Below are 15,206 nucleotides of genomic sequence, written 5' to 3'. Positions count from 1 at the left end.
ACATAAATTTAGCATTTGAATATTTCTCTGTCAGGTTCACAATGTCATTCTCGATCTCAGCAAACATGTGTCCACTTGAATATGGTGAATCAACAGGTGGTATGTAAAGAATTCCAATTATCAGTTTCTCTTGACCCGGAAAGTCAAATTTCAGCCAAAGAATATAATCTTTGGATAAACATAAACGCTGAGTAAAATTTGCGAGAGTATTTTTAATATAGACTACTATACCACCTGATTGTCTTCCCCTATTTTAGTACGTTGTCTACTGACTGAATTTACAAAATAACCATCCAGAGGAGGAACTTGCGATTCGTTTGTAAAGGTTTCGATCAGAGATATAACATCAAAACTTCTAATGTACTCAGTAAAATCGTGATTTTTCCATTTAGACAATAAACCTCTCACATTCCACATTAAACAATTAAGAGTCTTAAATACTGGATCAGACTTATCAGTAGTTGTCGCACCCTCGTCATGAATTATATTTGAGCCTCGGCCAAAACCCTATTTATTTATTTTGATTATTTTATCACTTTCCATATCGTACGTGAAAACTTCCCCTTCAATTATCAACTTATCGTATGATAGAATGCATTTCTGGTCCCTTTTTCTTGCATCATCAAGATACGGTTTTAATTTTCTTCTCACCGCTCTTACTCTGTCCGTGTAATTTTCTGATACGCCAATTTGTGAGTCACTCTGAGAGTCCCTTTGCTTCATGTGCCTAGCAGACTGAAGGACCATGTCTCGTTGCTTAAATCTTGAAAATTTAGCGATGATTGGACGAGGTGACGATTTCGTTTTCAGTCTGTGCGCTCTCTCTATTTCTATGTCGTCTTCAATATTCAATTCATCTTTAATATAAGCTTTCACTTTCTCTTCAGATTCTTCCCATGTTTCTCGCCCTGTCTGTTCGGCAAAACCGTAGAAAACAAGATTGTCTCTCCTAGATTGGGCTTCCATGTACTCTGCTCGTTCATCCACCATTTTGAGACGTTTTGACAGAGCGTCATTTTCTTTTCTCAGTCGTTCGTTTTCTTCCTTCAACTCGTGTACTTCATGACCTATATGTTCCATTTTCTCACTAGAATCCTTAAACTGTTGCGACATTGAACTTTTGAGACTTTCGACACAACTGTTAAGTTGCTCAAGTTTCCCATTGACGTCCTGTCGGAGCGCAGAAAGCTGTTCCAAATTGCAGTAAATTCAGGATTCTGGCTCATATTCGGAATATCAATGCCAAGTTCATTTAGCTTACTTTGTCTTGTAGTTGGTCTGCTGGTTGTAGTGCTTGATTTATTAGGCCCTGGGTTCGCCTCGACATCACCTGCACTCAAGAGCAGCATGCACAGCACCAGTCTCAGTATGAATGACACGTAGCCTCTTCTCATTGTTATGCATGGTACTCTACCCGGCGTTTCCAGCGCTGCAGGAAACATCCAATTTTAGCTCGCCACTGCTCTAAAGAAACACCCATCTTTTTACAATTTCAACAGCACTCTGTACTTAGTGTTGTAAAACTTGTAAGAAAATTTTGTGGCGGAAATCTTGCGCAATTAGGTAGAAAATATCAGACAATTTTCGGAGCTTCTGCAAGGACAATCGACCCCAGCAGGTGACCCTTGACCTCTCTACCAAGTAGTATCAAATCACTGGAAAGGAAAGATTTGTGTCAAAAATTGAACACACATTCATGCGTTGAAATATATTTTGGATGTCTATTGTGATGATCAGCAATTTCATGACTTGAAAATTTACATAAAGTTTTGCGTGTACTTTTGTTGCTATATGCTAATTCATGTGGTATGACATGATTGTAAAAATCATATCTATGTAGTTGCTATAATTTATTTTGATATGGTTTTCTGGTTGCTATTGATTATGGTGGATGTATTGTCTAAAGTGATATGATCGTGTTCAGTCTTTCTTAGTTGAAGTCACCAGGCCAACGAAGAGAGGCAAATTGTTCCACAACACCAAACCAAGAAAAAAATTGCTTGGAAGACATTACAGGTATGATGTAGATCACTGTTTCCCAATACTGGTGCCATTCTAATGTACACATTTATGTGTATTTAGTTTGAATGTTATGTAGGAAAAATGTCATTAGCCAACCTCAAATCGAAAATTTAGACAAACAGGAAGCTATAGTATAAACAGTCAATGAAAAATGAAAGATATTCATGTACAGCATTTTTGAAATAGAAGAAATGTTGTTAGCGAACCTCCAAGCCAAAATTCAGATAAACAGAAAGTTGTCAACGAAAATGAAAGATTCATATTCTTTTTGAAAAAGAAACATCCCTTGTATACAATGTACCGGGGGTACCTTGTAGGTCAATTTTAAATTTGATTTCCAATCTTTACCAAATATTGCATCAGTTTATTTCAGCGCATAACATGATTAATGAGAAATTTTACATCCCTCTGCCAGAAGAAATATACAGTGTCTGAGTTGTCAATGAAAGCAAACAGATCTGGAGTAAAAATGTGTTCAAAGAATTAATACTTGATCTTTTCTCCATATCTTAGGTTTTGTGAGTTCAATGCCAAATGGCCAGAGTTCAGAGTCTGTTACTGGGCCTCCTTTGCCCAGCAGAACGGCCTTGAATTTAACCTTGGTCCAGGTACCTTCAGAGTGAAATGCAGGAGGACGTTGACCCCGTTCAACGATGGGCTCCTCAGACGACCTCAGGTCAGTGTGGTGTCACCAGGTCAAACTCTGTCAGGTTGTTGCACCTTTATTCCAAGTTTCTTGGGCTTCCCATTTCATTGTAAAGAATGTTTTTGATTGAAATATGCTTACTTTCAACTTGGGATGCAGATGTTGAAAATATCAAGACAAAACTTAATGACTTAACCGGTTGACTTTGATTATTGTACATGCATACCCTGCAAATTGGTGCATACTGATTTTTTGGTGCATCTGAAGGGCACTGGGCTCAATTTTTGTCGCAAAAACAATTGCATTTTTCGTAGGAGCTTCCCATATTTGATAACAGTGGGACCCCTCAGAATAATCTTTATAGGCAACACATTTTTCATGCGATCTTTACAATGTTTGCAGTGAATTCTAATCACTGGAATTTGAAGGTATCTGTATCTTTTGGGGGGTATTTTAACTCACTGATAATGCAAACTTCTCTCCACTGTGTGTATTTCAGGCAAGCTGGGCCATAGTGCAGTGCGCCAGTGATATCGGCGAAAGTCAAGTATACCTGTGTACAACAAAACAGATGCAACCTGAAGGTCAAGTCACTCTCATGAGGAGGCCAGTCGACAAGAATGACTTTATCAGTTTTCAAAGGTTAGTTCTACTTCATAATCGCCTTCACTGACCTATGTCTCTTACCGGGCAAGGTCTTTTGAGCTGTGTAGTGACTTTAAGAGTGTTTTTACATATCTGCATGATGTGTAAAATACAGATTCAGTTCTTTTTAGCACATTTGCATGTAGACTACATTAAGGTCGTACACGCCTCAAAAGTGAAGACTTTTGCTCAAACTTTCTTCATTGAAACTTTCAATCATTCTTGTACCACATTGAGATTTATGAAACTGGAACAATAAAATTGAATTACATGGTCATGACAATATGTGGGAAACAGTTTACTTCCTAAATAATGAAGTATATTTTTTTCATTTTCCATCGTATGTGTCTATCGTGCTGCATATAAGGACATGAGTACAAAACTTCATAGTCATGGTTAGAGTCAAACACTTATTGCGTACTTGGATTAAAATAGTCTTTTTTTATCCTGGATCAGGTTAGCGTACTGCAGACAACAGGTGGACCACAAAGGTACGACCAGTGAAGAAATATTGATGACGGAATCTGAGCAACAAGACACTGAGAAGGAAAAGGTAGATATCAAGCAAACACAGATTCGTTGTAACCTGTTCGACACAATGGTTTGGCCTAACATACTATTGTTTTGTACAACAGAGATGGACTACTACACTGGGAAATGGGAGTGAAAGGATATCATGAACATGAAACTGTTGTTTGACTGGTTGACAATGATGTTTGTAAAGAATATGCTTTAGATGTCTGCCAGTGTAACCACACTACTTGGTGTACTGGTAGTGGAATCTGTATCGTTAGCCTTGTACATCACTCTACCATTGCCCTCAAGTCCACATGCAGGTTTAACTACTGTCACATATGTTCAACTAACATGTGTAATAGAATACGATAAGAACTCTGGTTCCGAGAGTGCTTTGTATACTGGTAGTGGAATCTGTATTGTAAGCTTTGGACACCATTCTACCATTGCCCTCAAGTCCACATGCAGGTTTAACTATGGTCACATATGTTCAACGAACATGTGTAATAGAATGTGAATTTTGCAAATGCTGATTTTAGGCAAGAGCAAGAAGCTGTTGTTGTCGCTCATGTTGCTCATGAATGGTTTCAACAGCACTATTTGCGATTTCAGGTTTGTTACAAAATACAGCATAATGATTGTAATGATTGTATGCAGAACATGAGCCATAGTTGTTAACAGATTCCAACAAATGTTGTGCTTCTGCTCCTGTATTTTATCGCTGCATCATACGCAATTGTTGAGGTTCACACAGAGTGCCTTCATGTGGTCAGAGTGGACAGTGTTTGGCAACTTTACCTTGACAGGCCTAGGCTTTTTGTTTTCAATATATATATATATCACTTTGACAGCTTCAAAGAGAAAAAAGTACTTTGAAAAATGTTCCGATCATTCTAATTTCAGTAAATCTTCTCAATACAATGTACATACCAACAATTCCATTTTCAGAAGACCCAACTGCCCAAAACAGTGTAGACACTCTGAGAATATTTTAAAGGATAGATTAACTTTTTTTTCTTTTCCCTCTGCAGGAGTTTGTTCACAAACTGGTTGTGCATGATCTGAGAGGGGTCTGGACCACCAACAACAGGGAGGTTGTATTCAGTCTCTATGATCAGTACAGTAAAGTGCAGGTACGTATAATGTCAACGCTCGAACCACAAACAAACTTTCAGAACTACTGTAATTTTCCCTAGTAGAATACTCCTTTCAAACAGCTTCTCAGTCAGTTTCAGTCCATGCGATGTAAATATCTTACAAGGAAAAGTAGAGGCAAGAACACAGAACAATGCGCCCACATTGAACAATTTTCCAAATAACCTAATCCGAGGAAATTGATTTGCTTCACAAGGCTAAGGAGGGCCGCTCATGAAAGCGTGATTGTTTCCATGATTGTTTCTGTATTGAATAGTGGGTTCAATATTCGTCAGGTGCACTAAGTAGCTTCCTCTATTGTATTACAAATTGTCTTGATCGATTGATATATTTATTTATTCGTTTGTTTATGTATTTATTCTTCTGTGCACTTGAACATGTGATATTATAGCATGTGGTTATTCCACAAGCTAAAGCATTCATATTTACCTGGCATTAAAACATATTAGACGTTCAAAGTTTAGAAGACTGAGGAGAACAAGAGGAGAGAGAGAGAGAGAGAGAGAGAGAGAGAGAGAGAGAGAGAGAGAGAGAGAGAGAGATGTAACATTTAGATATAAATTAGATAATTATTAGTAAAGTACAGTGTTTTCACTGTTAGCTCTGCCTTGTCTAAGAAATAGCAATATGAACATACATCATGCTGTTAGTTATGTCTTGTCTGTATGCATCTAGGTTTGTATGTGAATGTAACCTTATTACTGTGATGTCTGTTTCCTAATTTCTCTCTCGTTGTGGTTTCTCCCTGAACTCGGGACAGATGTTGAAGCACAACCTATCAACGGAGGCTCTGAAGGGGCTGAAGATGGAAGGTGGAGGTGGGGCTACCGGCACTCCGGTGTCAGCTGTGGTATGATTTTTATGTGAAATCACCTACCTGTAGACTCTGTAATAGCCCAGTTCTGAAACATTTCAATCACTGTCTGCTGGCCACATCTTTTCAAAGCTGTTGCTACTATTATATATTATTGCCTGAAAACATGGGTTTATGTGCCCTAGAGCAGGTGACAATTTTGCCGACGCCAGAAGGGCAAACTTCTCCTGCTGCGAAGGCACATAAACCCATGTATTCAGGCAATAATATTTTGATTACATGCCTCTTCATAGTCAATGCTATATGACATTTAGTTACATGCAGGGCATTTCCAAGCAATTTTACCATTATCGACCAGCATCAAACAGACTTTAACGAAAGTCGAAATTGTTTTGCGCAAGGATATTTTACATTTTGCGTTAAACAGGAACTTCCCCTATAAAAGCCGGATTATCATAAATCTATGCAAATGTAAAAAAGCCACGCTACTGATCGGACGTGCCATGTTTGGTCCCAGAATCCCATAATTTTGCCATGTTTCAGGCGTTCATTGTCATTGAATCTTGCATATGATGTCTGTGAATATATGGCGACTAAACTTGTGTCGAAAATAAACTGAAAAAATGTTCCGTTTTTTGTCGGAGAACGTGTATGTTTCAAAATGTGTTCCCTGAACGACCATTTGACCCCTCTTTGCATATGTCATGAAAGTGCCCATCATGATTATTCAAATTTATCATACGGTCAAAGCGATGCTCTGAGAATTCAAAAACTCCCGCCCAGTGTATGCAAATGGCTGCATCATCAGTAATCCCCCTATGTGCACCCACGGTCCTGTAACTTCCCGTTTAAGCGTCTACTTTGACGTCAAAAACGTTGAAGGGCTTCACTTGACTTGAGTAATCATGGAAACTGGTCTGTACATTGTTCACCAGCCTGCTACTTCCCTGACGTTCCTATTCAAATCAATGCACTGATTTGCACTCACATCGAGGCATGTAATAAATGTAATACTGCACCGGATCGTAAAGATCTTATCGTTTGAAATCAGTCAAAGTCACATTTGCTCCTTTGTACAAGGTTATGAGAATTTTTGTCAGGGAAGTTTTCATCATCAATGATTTCAAGGAGTCAGCCAGTTTGAATCCCATGTCTAAAACCCTTCAAGTCTGAAAGCAAATGTTGTTTACAGGGTCAAACCTTTGATATCTCATTAACATCAAGCAAGATTTTGAAATTTTAACTTGGAATTCTGTATGATAGCATAGTCTCTCCACCCATGTGATGATAGCAAACCGGTGCAGGAAATTACTCCTGACACCAGCCAGGACTTCTTCTAGCCAATATCCATGACATGATGTGATAGTGTGGTACAGTGAGGGCAATGATGATTATTTCAAAAGCTACTACTTGGGTGTTGATATTGTTTTAAGACTGTGTAGAAATGATTAGGTCCCTTACATCCTTAACCAATGCATTTCTGATACTTTTATGCTTCTCATACATAAATCATTGACACCAAATTTTTGTACTGTAACAAAACCTTCGCTTTTAAAAGCCTGGGTGGACCTACATGAGTGTACTGGGAAATTGGGGATCATAGCACACATGTACCCACATCTCATGGGGTAAAATTTTCATTTTTTCCGTACACAGAGGAGCAACAGGACTCCATCATTGACACCCAGCCCAGCAAACAAGTTACAGTCTGGATATGGCGATACCATGTTACAACAGCTGCTGTCAGAAGCTGCCACTAAGTTTGTGGCTTTCTCAGATTCAGAGGAGGTAATGTAATGTCTTGCCAGCACACACACAAAAAACATTGATATAAATATCAATATAATAATCAAAAATAAAAATCAAGGGTCAAATTTTGAGAGCAGAGAAATAAATTGCCTTTGTTACGAAAAAAATCAAATGTGGTGACTCAGAGGGGAGAAATTTAATTTTTGATATCAAAACAAGACACAGAAAACATTTGTTCCTCATGCATTGTTTTAAAATGAGTCGGCACATGCAGGGGACTAGTACAGTATTATAGAAAGTTGGATTGTCAGAAAAAGTGCCCCTAGATGCTTTCCACCAAAATCAAACAGAACAGCCATCAAGTGAACTGTTGTTAATCAAAGAAACCAATCACATCTCTGTGAGTTCTGTGCCGTACTCTCATAAATATGCTTTGTTTCATACCATGTATGCAGTCTGCAGGCAGTGGTGAGCAGCTCTATGGTATAACTGCATGCTCCACAGATGATATTCTCCTGCGCAACTGGAGAAGTAAGTGCAATGTATTTTTTTCAAAACAAAACATATGAAAAAAAGTAGAAATCGTACCTTCAGTCAGTTTTGATTTCTTTCCCAGCCGGTTTCTAAATTGTAAACCAAGATTTGAATGTGACCTACAAAGCAACCCAATACTGTTGGAGAGTTTTCCCATTTCGAAAATGTAGAGTTGATAGTAAAAATATCAGGGGAATTTTCAAAGCCGAGAATTGGAAATTATAGAATGATTCCTCATGGCTGGAAAGTTGTTATATGAAATGGAAAACAGAACTTTTTCTGCACAGTGATTGGGTGAAAAACGGCATTCTCATCTTGCACGCCTGATCCTCTGTTTTCCTCTCTTCCAATTTCAGTTGAGTTTATAAACAGCCAGGTAATGTTGAAAGGCTGTGAAACATCGGGTTATGTCATCGTCAGTGCTCCGAGGGCACAAGTGTTGCAGTGTCTCCATGAACCAGCCTGGAGAAACGGAGCCTTAACCAGCAAGACCTCCTGGAAAGGAAGTTTGGATAGCATGCAGGTATTTAGACTCAAAGATCCATCGCTCGAGGGCGCTTTCTAGGCTTCCTGTAGAGCACCCTAGAGTGATGGATCTTTTAGTCTAGCAGGCATTACAAAAAGCTGGTGTATTTCGAAGGGGATGTTGATACCAAAATTATAACACCCACAACAAACAAAAGTCATTTAGGGTTAGGATTTTTATCTTTTTTGTGATTATCAGGTATCAATTTTCACTTTCATGAGCTAGTTTTGCGGCCATGGAAAACCGTAGGTGCAATACATGATCACCGTTAATTTCATCATCAGATTTTCACACTTCCAACTTTTCATTTAGGGGAAGGGGGTTTCAGGTCAGATGCAAGAAGTTCTGTTTTCCTTGCACATATTTCATGTGTCCATGATCCTTAAAGGCCTGTGCTGGCATCAGATTGTCTCACAAGGAAATCTACTTATAAGATTACAATTCAATGCAAAACAAAAGGCTATGACACTCCATAATCCTCTTATAGATAAAACAAACTTGATCGAAAATATGTCAAAAAGTACAGTGAAATACATGCTGAACACCTCGTTTGTGTTTCATTTGAAAAACTTGTAAAGTACTCAAATGCTTCATAATCTGTTATATTTTCATAAAAAATGCAAATTAGCAAATGAAGACATTTCAAGTACGAGTTTGCTCATTGTGAGCACAGCTTTTACTCATTTTCTCTTCCCACTTTGTTCAGTATTTTGCCACGGTAGACCAAGGCCTGTCGGAAAGACAGGAGATCACCTGGCTGTCGGTCTCCAATATTGAAGAGCAGAACACGCCGGCCATTGGCAGCGTTGCCGACATGGTTGGCAGTGGCCAGTCTGCTGGTGGCGTCATCAGCAACACGGTGGGCGCATCGTTGGGGACCACCGAGCAGAACTCAGTACAGCTACAGAGGATGATATCACGGTGCAGTTGTCAGTTTTTCTATGCAAGCTATGGTGGCGATATTGACCCAGAGCTAGCGGCGCACATCGAGCCTCCGGATATGGTATATAATTTGTTTCTCTTTTTTCAATCAAATACCTGGAAATCAACCATGGAAATATGATATGATCTCATTTAGAATAACATTTGCATATTTATCGCATATCATTGGCCTCAGAAACGCAAAATAAGACTCAGAAATTATGCTAAGTGAGTCATTGGGTATGTTAATCTGTTGTAATTGTTTCATTTGATTGAAGCGATGCAGTGCTGCAAAGTGTTTTTGGATCTGTAGAAAAAATTTATCCCAACCCTTGAACGTATCCCAATCCTAGTTAATAGGTAAACTCTCTAGGTCAGAATTTTCAACTGTCAAATACAGTGGCATACCATACTCCTTTTTGTCAATTATCATGCCTTGTTATTTGAAATGTAAATATAAACAAACCATGATAATAAATAGTTTGAAGCCAGAAGAAACAGGCTTCTTTAAGGTACATGTGTAGAATGCGCCTCAGGACAGACATTTAGACTCTCAGTCTTCTAAATACTCTTCTTGTCTACCACTTGTGGGGGCTCATTTTAAAGCTCTTTGAGAAAGAAAATTTTCAATGTCTTAAGTGTTTGCAAAATCAAAAAATTTATTTTGACCCATAGAGTTATTAATTAACACAGCATTGGCGGCCATTTTGAATTTCAAATATCGGTAGATGTTCAGCAATTTGTTTCCCCAGTGCCAAACTTTGCACAGTGACCCCTGATGTTTACAACCATTTTCAGTATTAGATAGCGAAGCTGCCGCAGTGAACTGCAATAAAACTGCTTACACTAATTAGTTTCAGCTGTAGCCGTGACCACTTTGGTGTTGAACAAGGCTACTTGATAAAGACAAAAAGTCTGCTTGTACAAAGGCAAAACTAGCTCTGTCTGAGGCTCGGGTTGTAAATGAGAGTTTACGATTGGCACCCTGTGTTCAAGATTAAGATACAATGTAACATTACCATGCACTGGTCCATGTACAAATCTTTTTTATTTCAACTTCCCCAGACAAACTGTCTGCACGGGACATACAATGTTGTCGACTTTGCCAGCTGGCTACAGCTGAAACTAATTAGTGTGAGCAGTTTTATTGCAGTTCACTGCAGTGGCTTCGCTATCTATTACTGAAAATGGTTGTATTCTTGATTTGGTAAGAGAAATGGTTTAAAATTTCATTGAGAAAAGTATGAGCAAAAGTTTTTAAGTCTTTCTCCTTTGAAGCACATACTACATTAAAGGCCTGTGTTGGTACCAGATCGTCTCATCAGAAAATTAATCACCAGATTACAATTTCAATGGAAAACAAAAGGCTATCACATCTCCATAATCCTCTTACAGACTAGAACAAAGGCGATCCTAAGGATCACGAACTGTGCCTTTAACTTCTTATCAGTCAAGATGCATGTTACCCTCCAATTTGAGTATCCACATTGCATACATACTAATCTGATTAAAGCTGTATTTTTTCAGGATCTCTCATGTTGTTTTCAGTTGGTCTTACAATGAATCCATTTGACTTTTTTTTCAGAATTCCGAGAAAGATGCTGATCTCCTGCTCCACAAAGAAGAAGCCGTTGATTCATTTACACTGTTGCATCACGATCTAAATGTCTGCACAAATTCATCCCAGTACGCCATGATCCTCGACATTGTCAATAATTTACTACTCTATGTGGAGCCAAAACGGAAGGTAAGTGCGTGCGTTTTAGGTACAGTGGTGGTGATCAGATCTAGTGATTTGAGATCCAGAAGAGTGCGCCCTCTGAGCTGAATTTATGCTACCGACCCAAAAAAGTCCTGTTTGACACAAGAAAATGTTACATTTTGCACGGACTGGTTGGTATAAAGTTGACGTTAACCCTTTCACCGCTGTGGATTGAACCAATCCTATTGTTTTCTATGGTAAAGTTGGACCTCTAGAGATGGAAATGGGGATGAAAGGGTTAATTAAAACAATTTTCAGAAATTCCTTTGCTGACTCAAAGAACTTCAGAAATTTCGTCAGTTAGAGGGAATGCATGTTGATGCAGAAATCTGAAAGAAAAATTGCCAGTTGGCCATTTTCCTTGACTTAGCCTTTCATCCCAGTCAGTTCAGAAACCAAATCTTTTTCTGCATAGTTTTCCAGAGTTTTATCCAAATCACCTTTGTAATGCTCCTTTGGTCTGATGTTTAAGGTTGTTTCCATGTAAATTCTAACGCAGGAGGCCAGTGAGAGACTTCAACGGTTGAAATTCCAGTTGCAGCTCACCAGTATTGAGGATCAGAGAAGTCCACTTCTACAACTGCAGAACACAGTGAGGCAAGTAACATAAAAAAGTCACTGCCTATGGTATGCTTATTTGACAATCATGTCGGTGATTGTCAGATTTCAAAGGCTGATTCTTTTGCCTGGCTTTGAATTTATTTGATTATGTTTTGAATATCTGCATGTTTGCCAAAGAAGTGGAAAGACTTTCTTTTGGCTTTCCCCTCGGAAAAGTTGTACATCTGAACAATTTAAGATGTGAACATGTAGTACTTCACACAAAATAAACAAGCACACAAACTATTGAATTTGCAATAGAGCGCCACCATATACCAACAGATGTAATCTTTTGTTTTTTAAATCAAACAAGTTTTCTTCTCTCAGTTGTTTTGAATGCTGTTGACTTTTTTTACCTGCCACCAGATCCCTGCTTTCAAATCTTAGAAGACTTGAGAAAGACCTGTATCTTTTAAACAAAGACCTTGAGGAAAATCCCAACGAAGAACAGTAAGTTTCATCACTTTGATATGGCTTTGTGTAACCTAGCACAGTTTTGGTGGAACACAATTTCAGACACACATACAATAGCTGTACTTTTCATGAATGTTCTTGTTATAATTACTGCAATAACAAGGACCGGTATACTGTCAGTTCCTTCCAAGTTCAAGATTCTTGGAAACCTTCCAGGACACATTTGAAACAATCATAAATGAAAGGTCAACACCAAGGTTAAAATGAGTTTATTAAATTGGATGTCCTCACGACCTTGTGTCAGCATGATAAACACAACATTGTTAGAGGGTAAAATTTTGGTATTTCAAGGGATCTCTGATGTTTAGTTTTGAAATTCTTCAAGAGTTTAGTTTGATCACAAAGGTAATTTTTATACTGCAGCCTTGACTAAAATTCACCTGGCATGTAGTAAACTTAAACCCATCAAAATAGGATTATTAAATTTATTTTTTCAATTTCCCTTTCAAGTTTGTTACAGGAGAGCATTGATTTGGAACAGCAGTTGAATGAGTGTAAGGAGAATCTGATCAATGCTAGTGAAGATTTGAAACTGATGGTCAGGTATGTAGTAGGAATTAAATTTCAAAAATACTTCCACTTACAGTTTAAGCATGTATTTTTCCTATCTCATTAAGCTAATCAACATTCGACACTGCACCGTTGCTCCTGCAAATGAACAGCGCCCTCTGTAGCCTCTACACAGTATACCGTTGCAAATGAAAATCTAGCCATGGTTGTTAGTCCCCACGGACGTAGTTAATGAACAGGACTCTGTCCTCTTTGAGAACTTGTAGTCAAAGTACCCATAAACAAGTGGTGACTGTGTCATCGACAAAGCCTTGTTGAGTGCTATGTCTGTTCATATCCCCAATCATGTACAAGGCCAATTAAAAATGCTGCTGTTATGCCTGTGAATGTGTGCTTTCTTGTTCATCAAAATGAATTTCTTTGACAACTTATCATTGAAGTAAGTCAAAATAGCTGTAATGTTTTATGGTTTGCAGTCACACATAGAACTACAGAATCCTGCACACCAATGGGATGAGACGGCAAAGCCGTCGTGGGTTTTGACTCAAAAGTTCATGCAGGGCCTATAAAGTTGGTGCAGGTTTTTGAGCAGACTCTAGAAAATAAATGCAGACTTGCTGTGTTGAGCAACATCTTGGTGAAGGCATGAAAATCCTAGCTGTAATTTTAGTTAGGCTGGAATAACATGCTAGTATTTTCTCTTCTTCTGAGTCTAACACCCCAATTTGTTGTATGTGTGAGACAATGGGAGCCTATGTGATGGATGGAAAAAGCCAGTGTTTGTATGTATGTATGTATGTATGTGCATATATGTATGTGTATCTAATATGTGTGTGTGTGTGTGTGTGTGTGTATATACATATTTTACATATAAGTGTGTCTGTGTCTGTGTATGTATTTATGGATGGATGGATGGTTGTTTTCTGTAGTGTATTACCCGTTCATGTATGTGTCAAAGATGCGTATTAGGTTATTATTATACATCTGCCATCAAGGACAATAGAATTTGCGTGCAGTAAAAAAGCCGTACGGAATGCCCGTTCCCGTAACATGTACGGTTTCCAGGTACCCCACCCCCTGCGGCTCTGTTTGCGTGTTCACCGTTGAATGGTTTCAAGGGACTCATTGGACCAGTGCCAGAAGACATCTCACACGTGCTCTGTACATACTTGTGTAGTGCACACACTATCCAGAAGTTGCAGAAGTGCATCAGACATCATGTTCCACACTTGCGCTATAAAGCGGAAGAAAAATCGTTGACATTGCACAAAAACGGTCACTACTCTGACAATTTGATGCCCCAGTCAGGAATGTAAGATGTATGATAATACGGTTAACACGAATACTGCAAAGGATGCACTCGGATATTGGTGCAGCACATCGCCCTTCGCTTTGCGTTGAGGGATACACTGCACCAGTGTCCTCGTGCATCCTTTACGGTATTCTCGTAATAACCTCATATTATCATGTTTGTTGACACTCTGTGCCAGCTCTGGTCCCAGTGAGTGTTCTTGTGGTTGAATTTCAATACCTTAGGGCATCTCTGTCTTTATATCATTCAAAACATGGCAGAGACAGTAACAGGTTCCGGAAATTCCGCTCATTCTGAATCAGGCTCTTGACTTCAACTGTGAATTACTGATTTCCTCTTTTTTCTGCCCAGTATAGTCTTTGATAAATAGTGTGTTTTTTCCAATGAAGTTGTTTGCAAGTGAAACCTGTGAAGGCATTGCTACTGCTATGTATAACCATAGGAATTGGTATTTTGAATGATAGGAAAGGAGTTCATTGAACTCAAGAGGCTGTATAACTCAGTTTGGTCAAATAATGGTTGGTTTGTTTCTCACAGAGGTGTCAAACACATGATTGGGCAATGATTTTTTTTCGTTTTCCTTCTTTTTTGAGCTCAGAATATCCAACTACCAAAACAACAAATCAAAAAGGTTTTGCAGAATATCCAACTAGCAAAACAACAAATCAAAACGGTTTTGAATGCCATGGCATTGCTGATATAGGTAACAAGATGACCACAGTCAGTTCACTTTTCAGAACTGTACACTGCCAATATATTATACATTATACATTCACATTTTCTGCCATGGACAACACTCAGCAATTTTTTTTACATTTTTTTTTCTAGTAAACATGATTTATAAGACTAGTCTGGCTAGTCTAGATCAATGAATGCAATGATTAAAGGCTAAATTCTAGGTTCGGGGGGGGGGGGGGGGTAATTAATTACATGTACCCGGTCACAATTGACCAATTATGTACAGTAATTTGTCTATTCATGAAAATGAACGTAATTCTAGATAAGGAAGGGACTCTTTTC

The 15,206-nt window shown here is 38.6% G+C and overlaps 1 protein-coding gene across 2 annotated transcripts in view; it reads left to right on the top strand.

Annotated features, from left to right (window-relative positions):
• Window positions 1-15,206, top strand: part of LOC139145468 (bridge-like lipid transfer protein family member 2) — a 90,538-nt gene that overhangs the window by 40,214 nt on the left and 35,118 nt on the right. For both annotated transcript variants that reach the window (XM_070716666.1, XM_070716667.1), the window contains exons 36-49: window positions 1,925-2,016; window positions 2,536-2,698; window positions 3,168-3,310; window positions 3,770-3,866; window positions 4,861-4,962; window positions 5,745-5,834; window positions 7,455-7,586; window positions 8,003-8,078; window positions 8,438-8,604; window positions 9,314-9,610; window positions 11,114-11,275; window positions 11,790-11,887; window positions 12,257-12,340; window positions 12,815-12,907. In XM_070716666.1, the coding sequence (XP_070572767.1) occupies window positions 1,925-2,016; window positions 2,536-2,698; window positions 3,168-3,310; window positions 3,770-3,866; window positions 4,861-4,962; window positions 5,745-5,834; window positions 7,455-7,586; window positions 8,003-8,078; window positions 8,438-8,604; window positions 9,314-9,610; window positions 11,114-11,275; window positions 11,790-11,887; window positions 12,257-12,340; window positions 12,815-12,907 (1,796 nt within the window). The remainder of the gene's footprint in view (window positions 1-1,924; window positions 2,017-2,535; window positions 2,699-3,167; window positions 3,311-3,769; window positions 3,867-4,860; window positions 4,963-5,744; window positions 5,835-7,454; window positions 7,587-8,002; window positions 8,079-8,437; window positions 8,605-9,313; window positions 9,611-11,113; window positions 11,276-11,789; window positions 11,888-12,256; window positions 12,341-12,814; window positions 12,908-15,206) is intronic.

This window comes from Ptychodera flava, chromosome 12, assembly GCF_041260155.1.
Source record: "Ptychodera flava strain L36383 chromosome 12, AS_Pfla_20210202, whole genome shotgun sequence".
Lineage (NCBI taxonomy): Eukaryota > Metazoa > Hemichordata > Enteropneusta > Ptychoderidae > Ptychodera > Ptychodera flava.
Note: the sequence above shows the minus strand (reverse complement) of the source record. Positions and strands in the feature narration are given on the sequence as shown.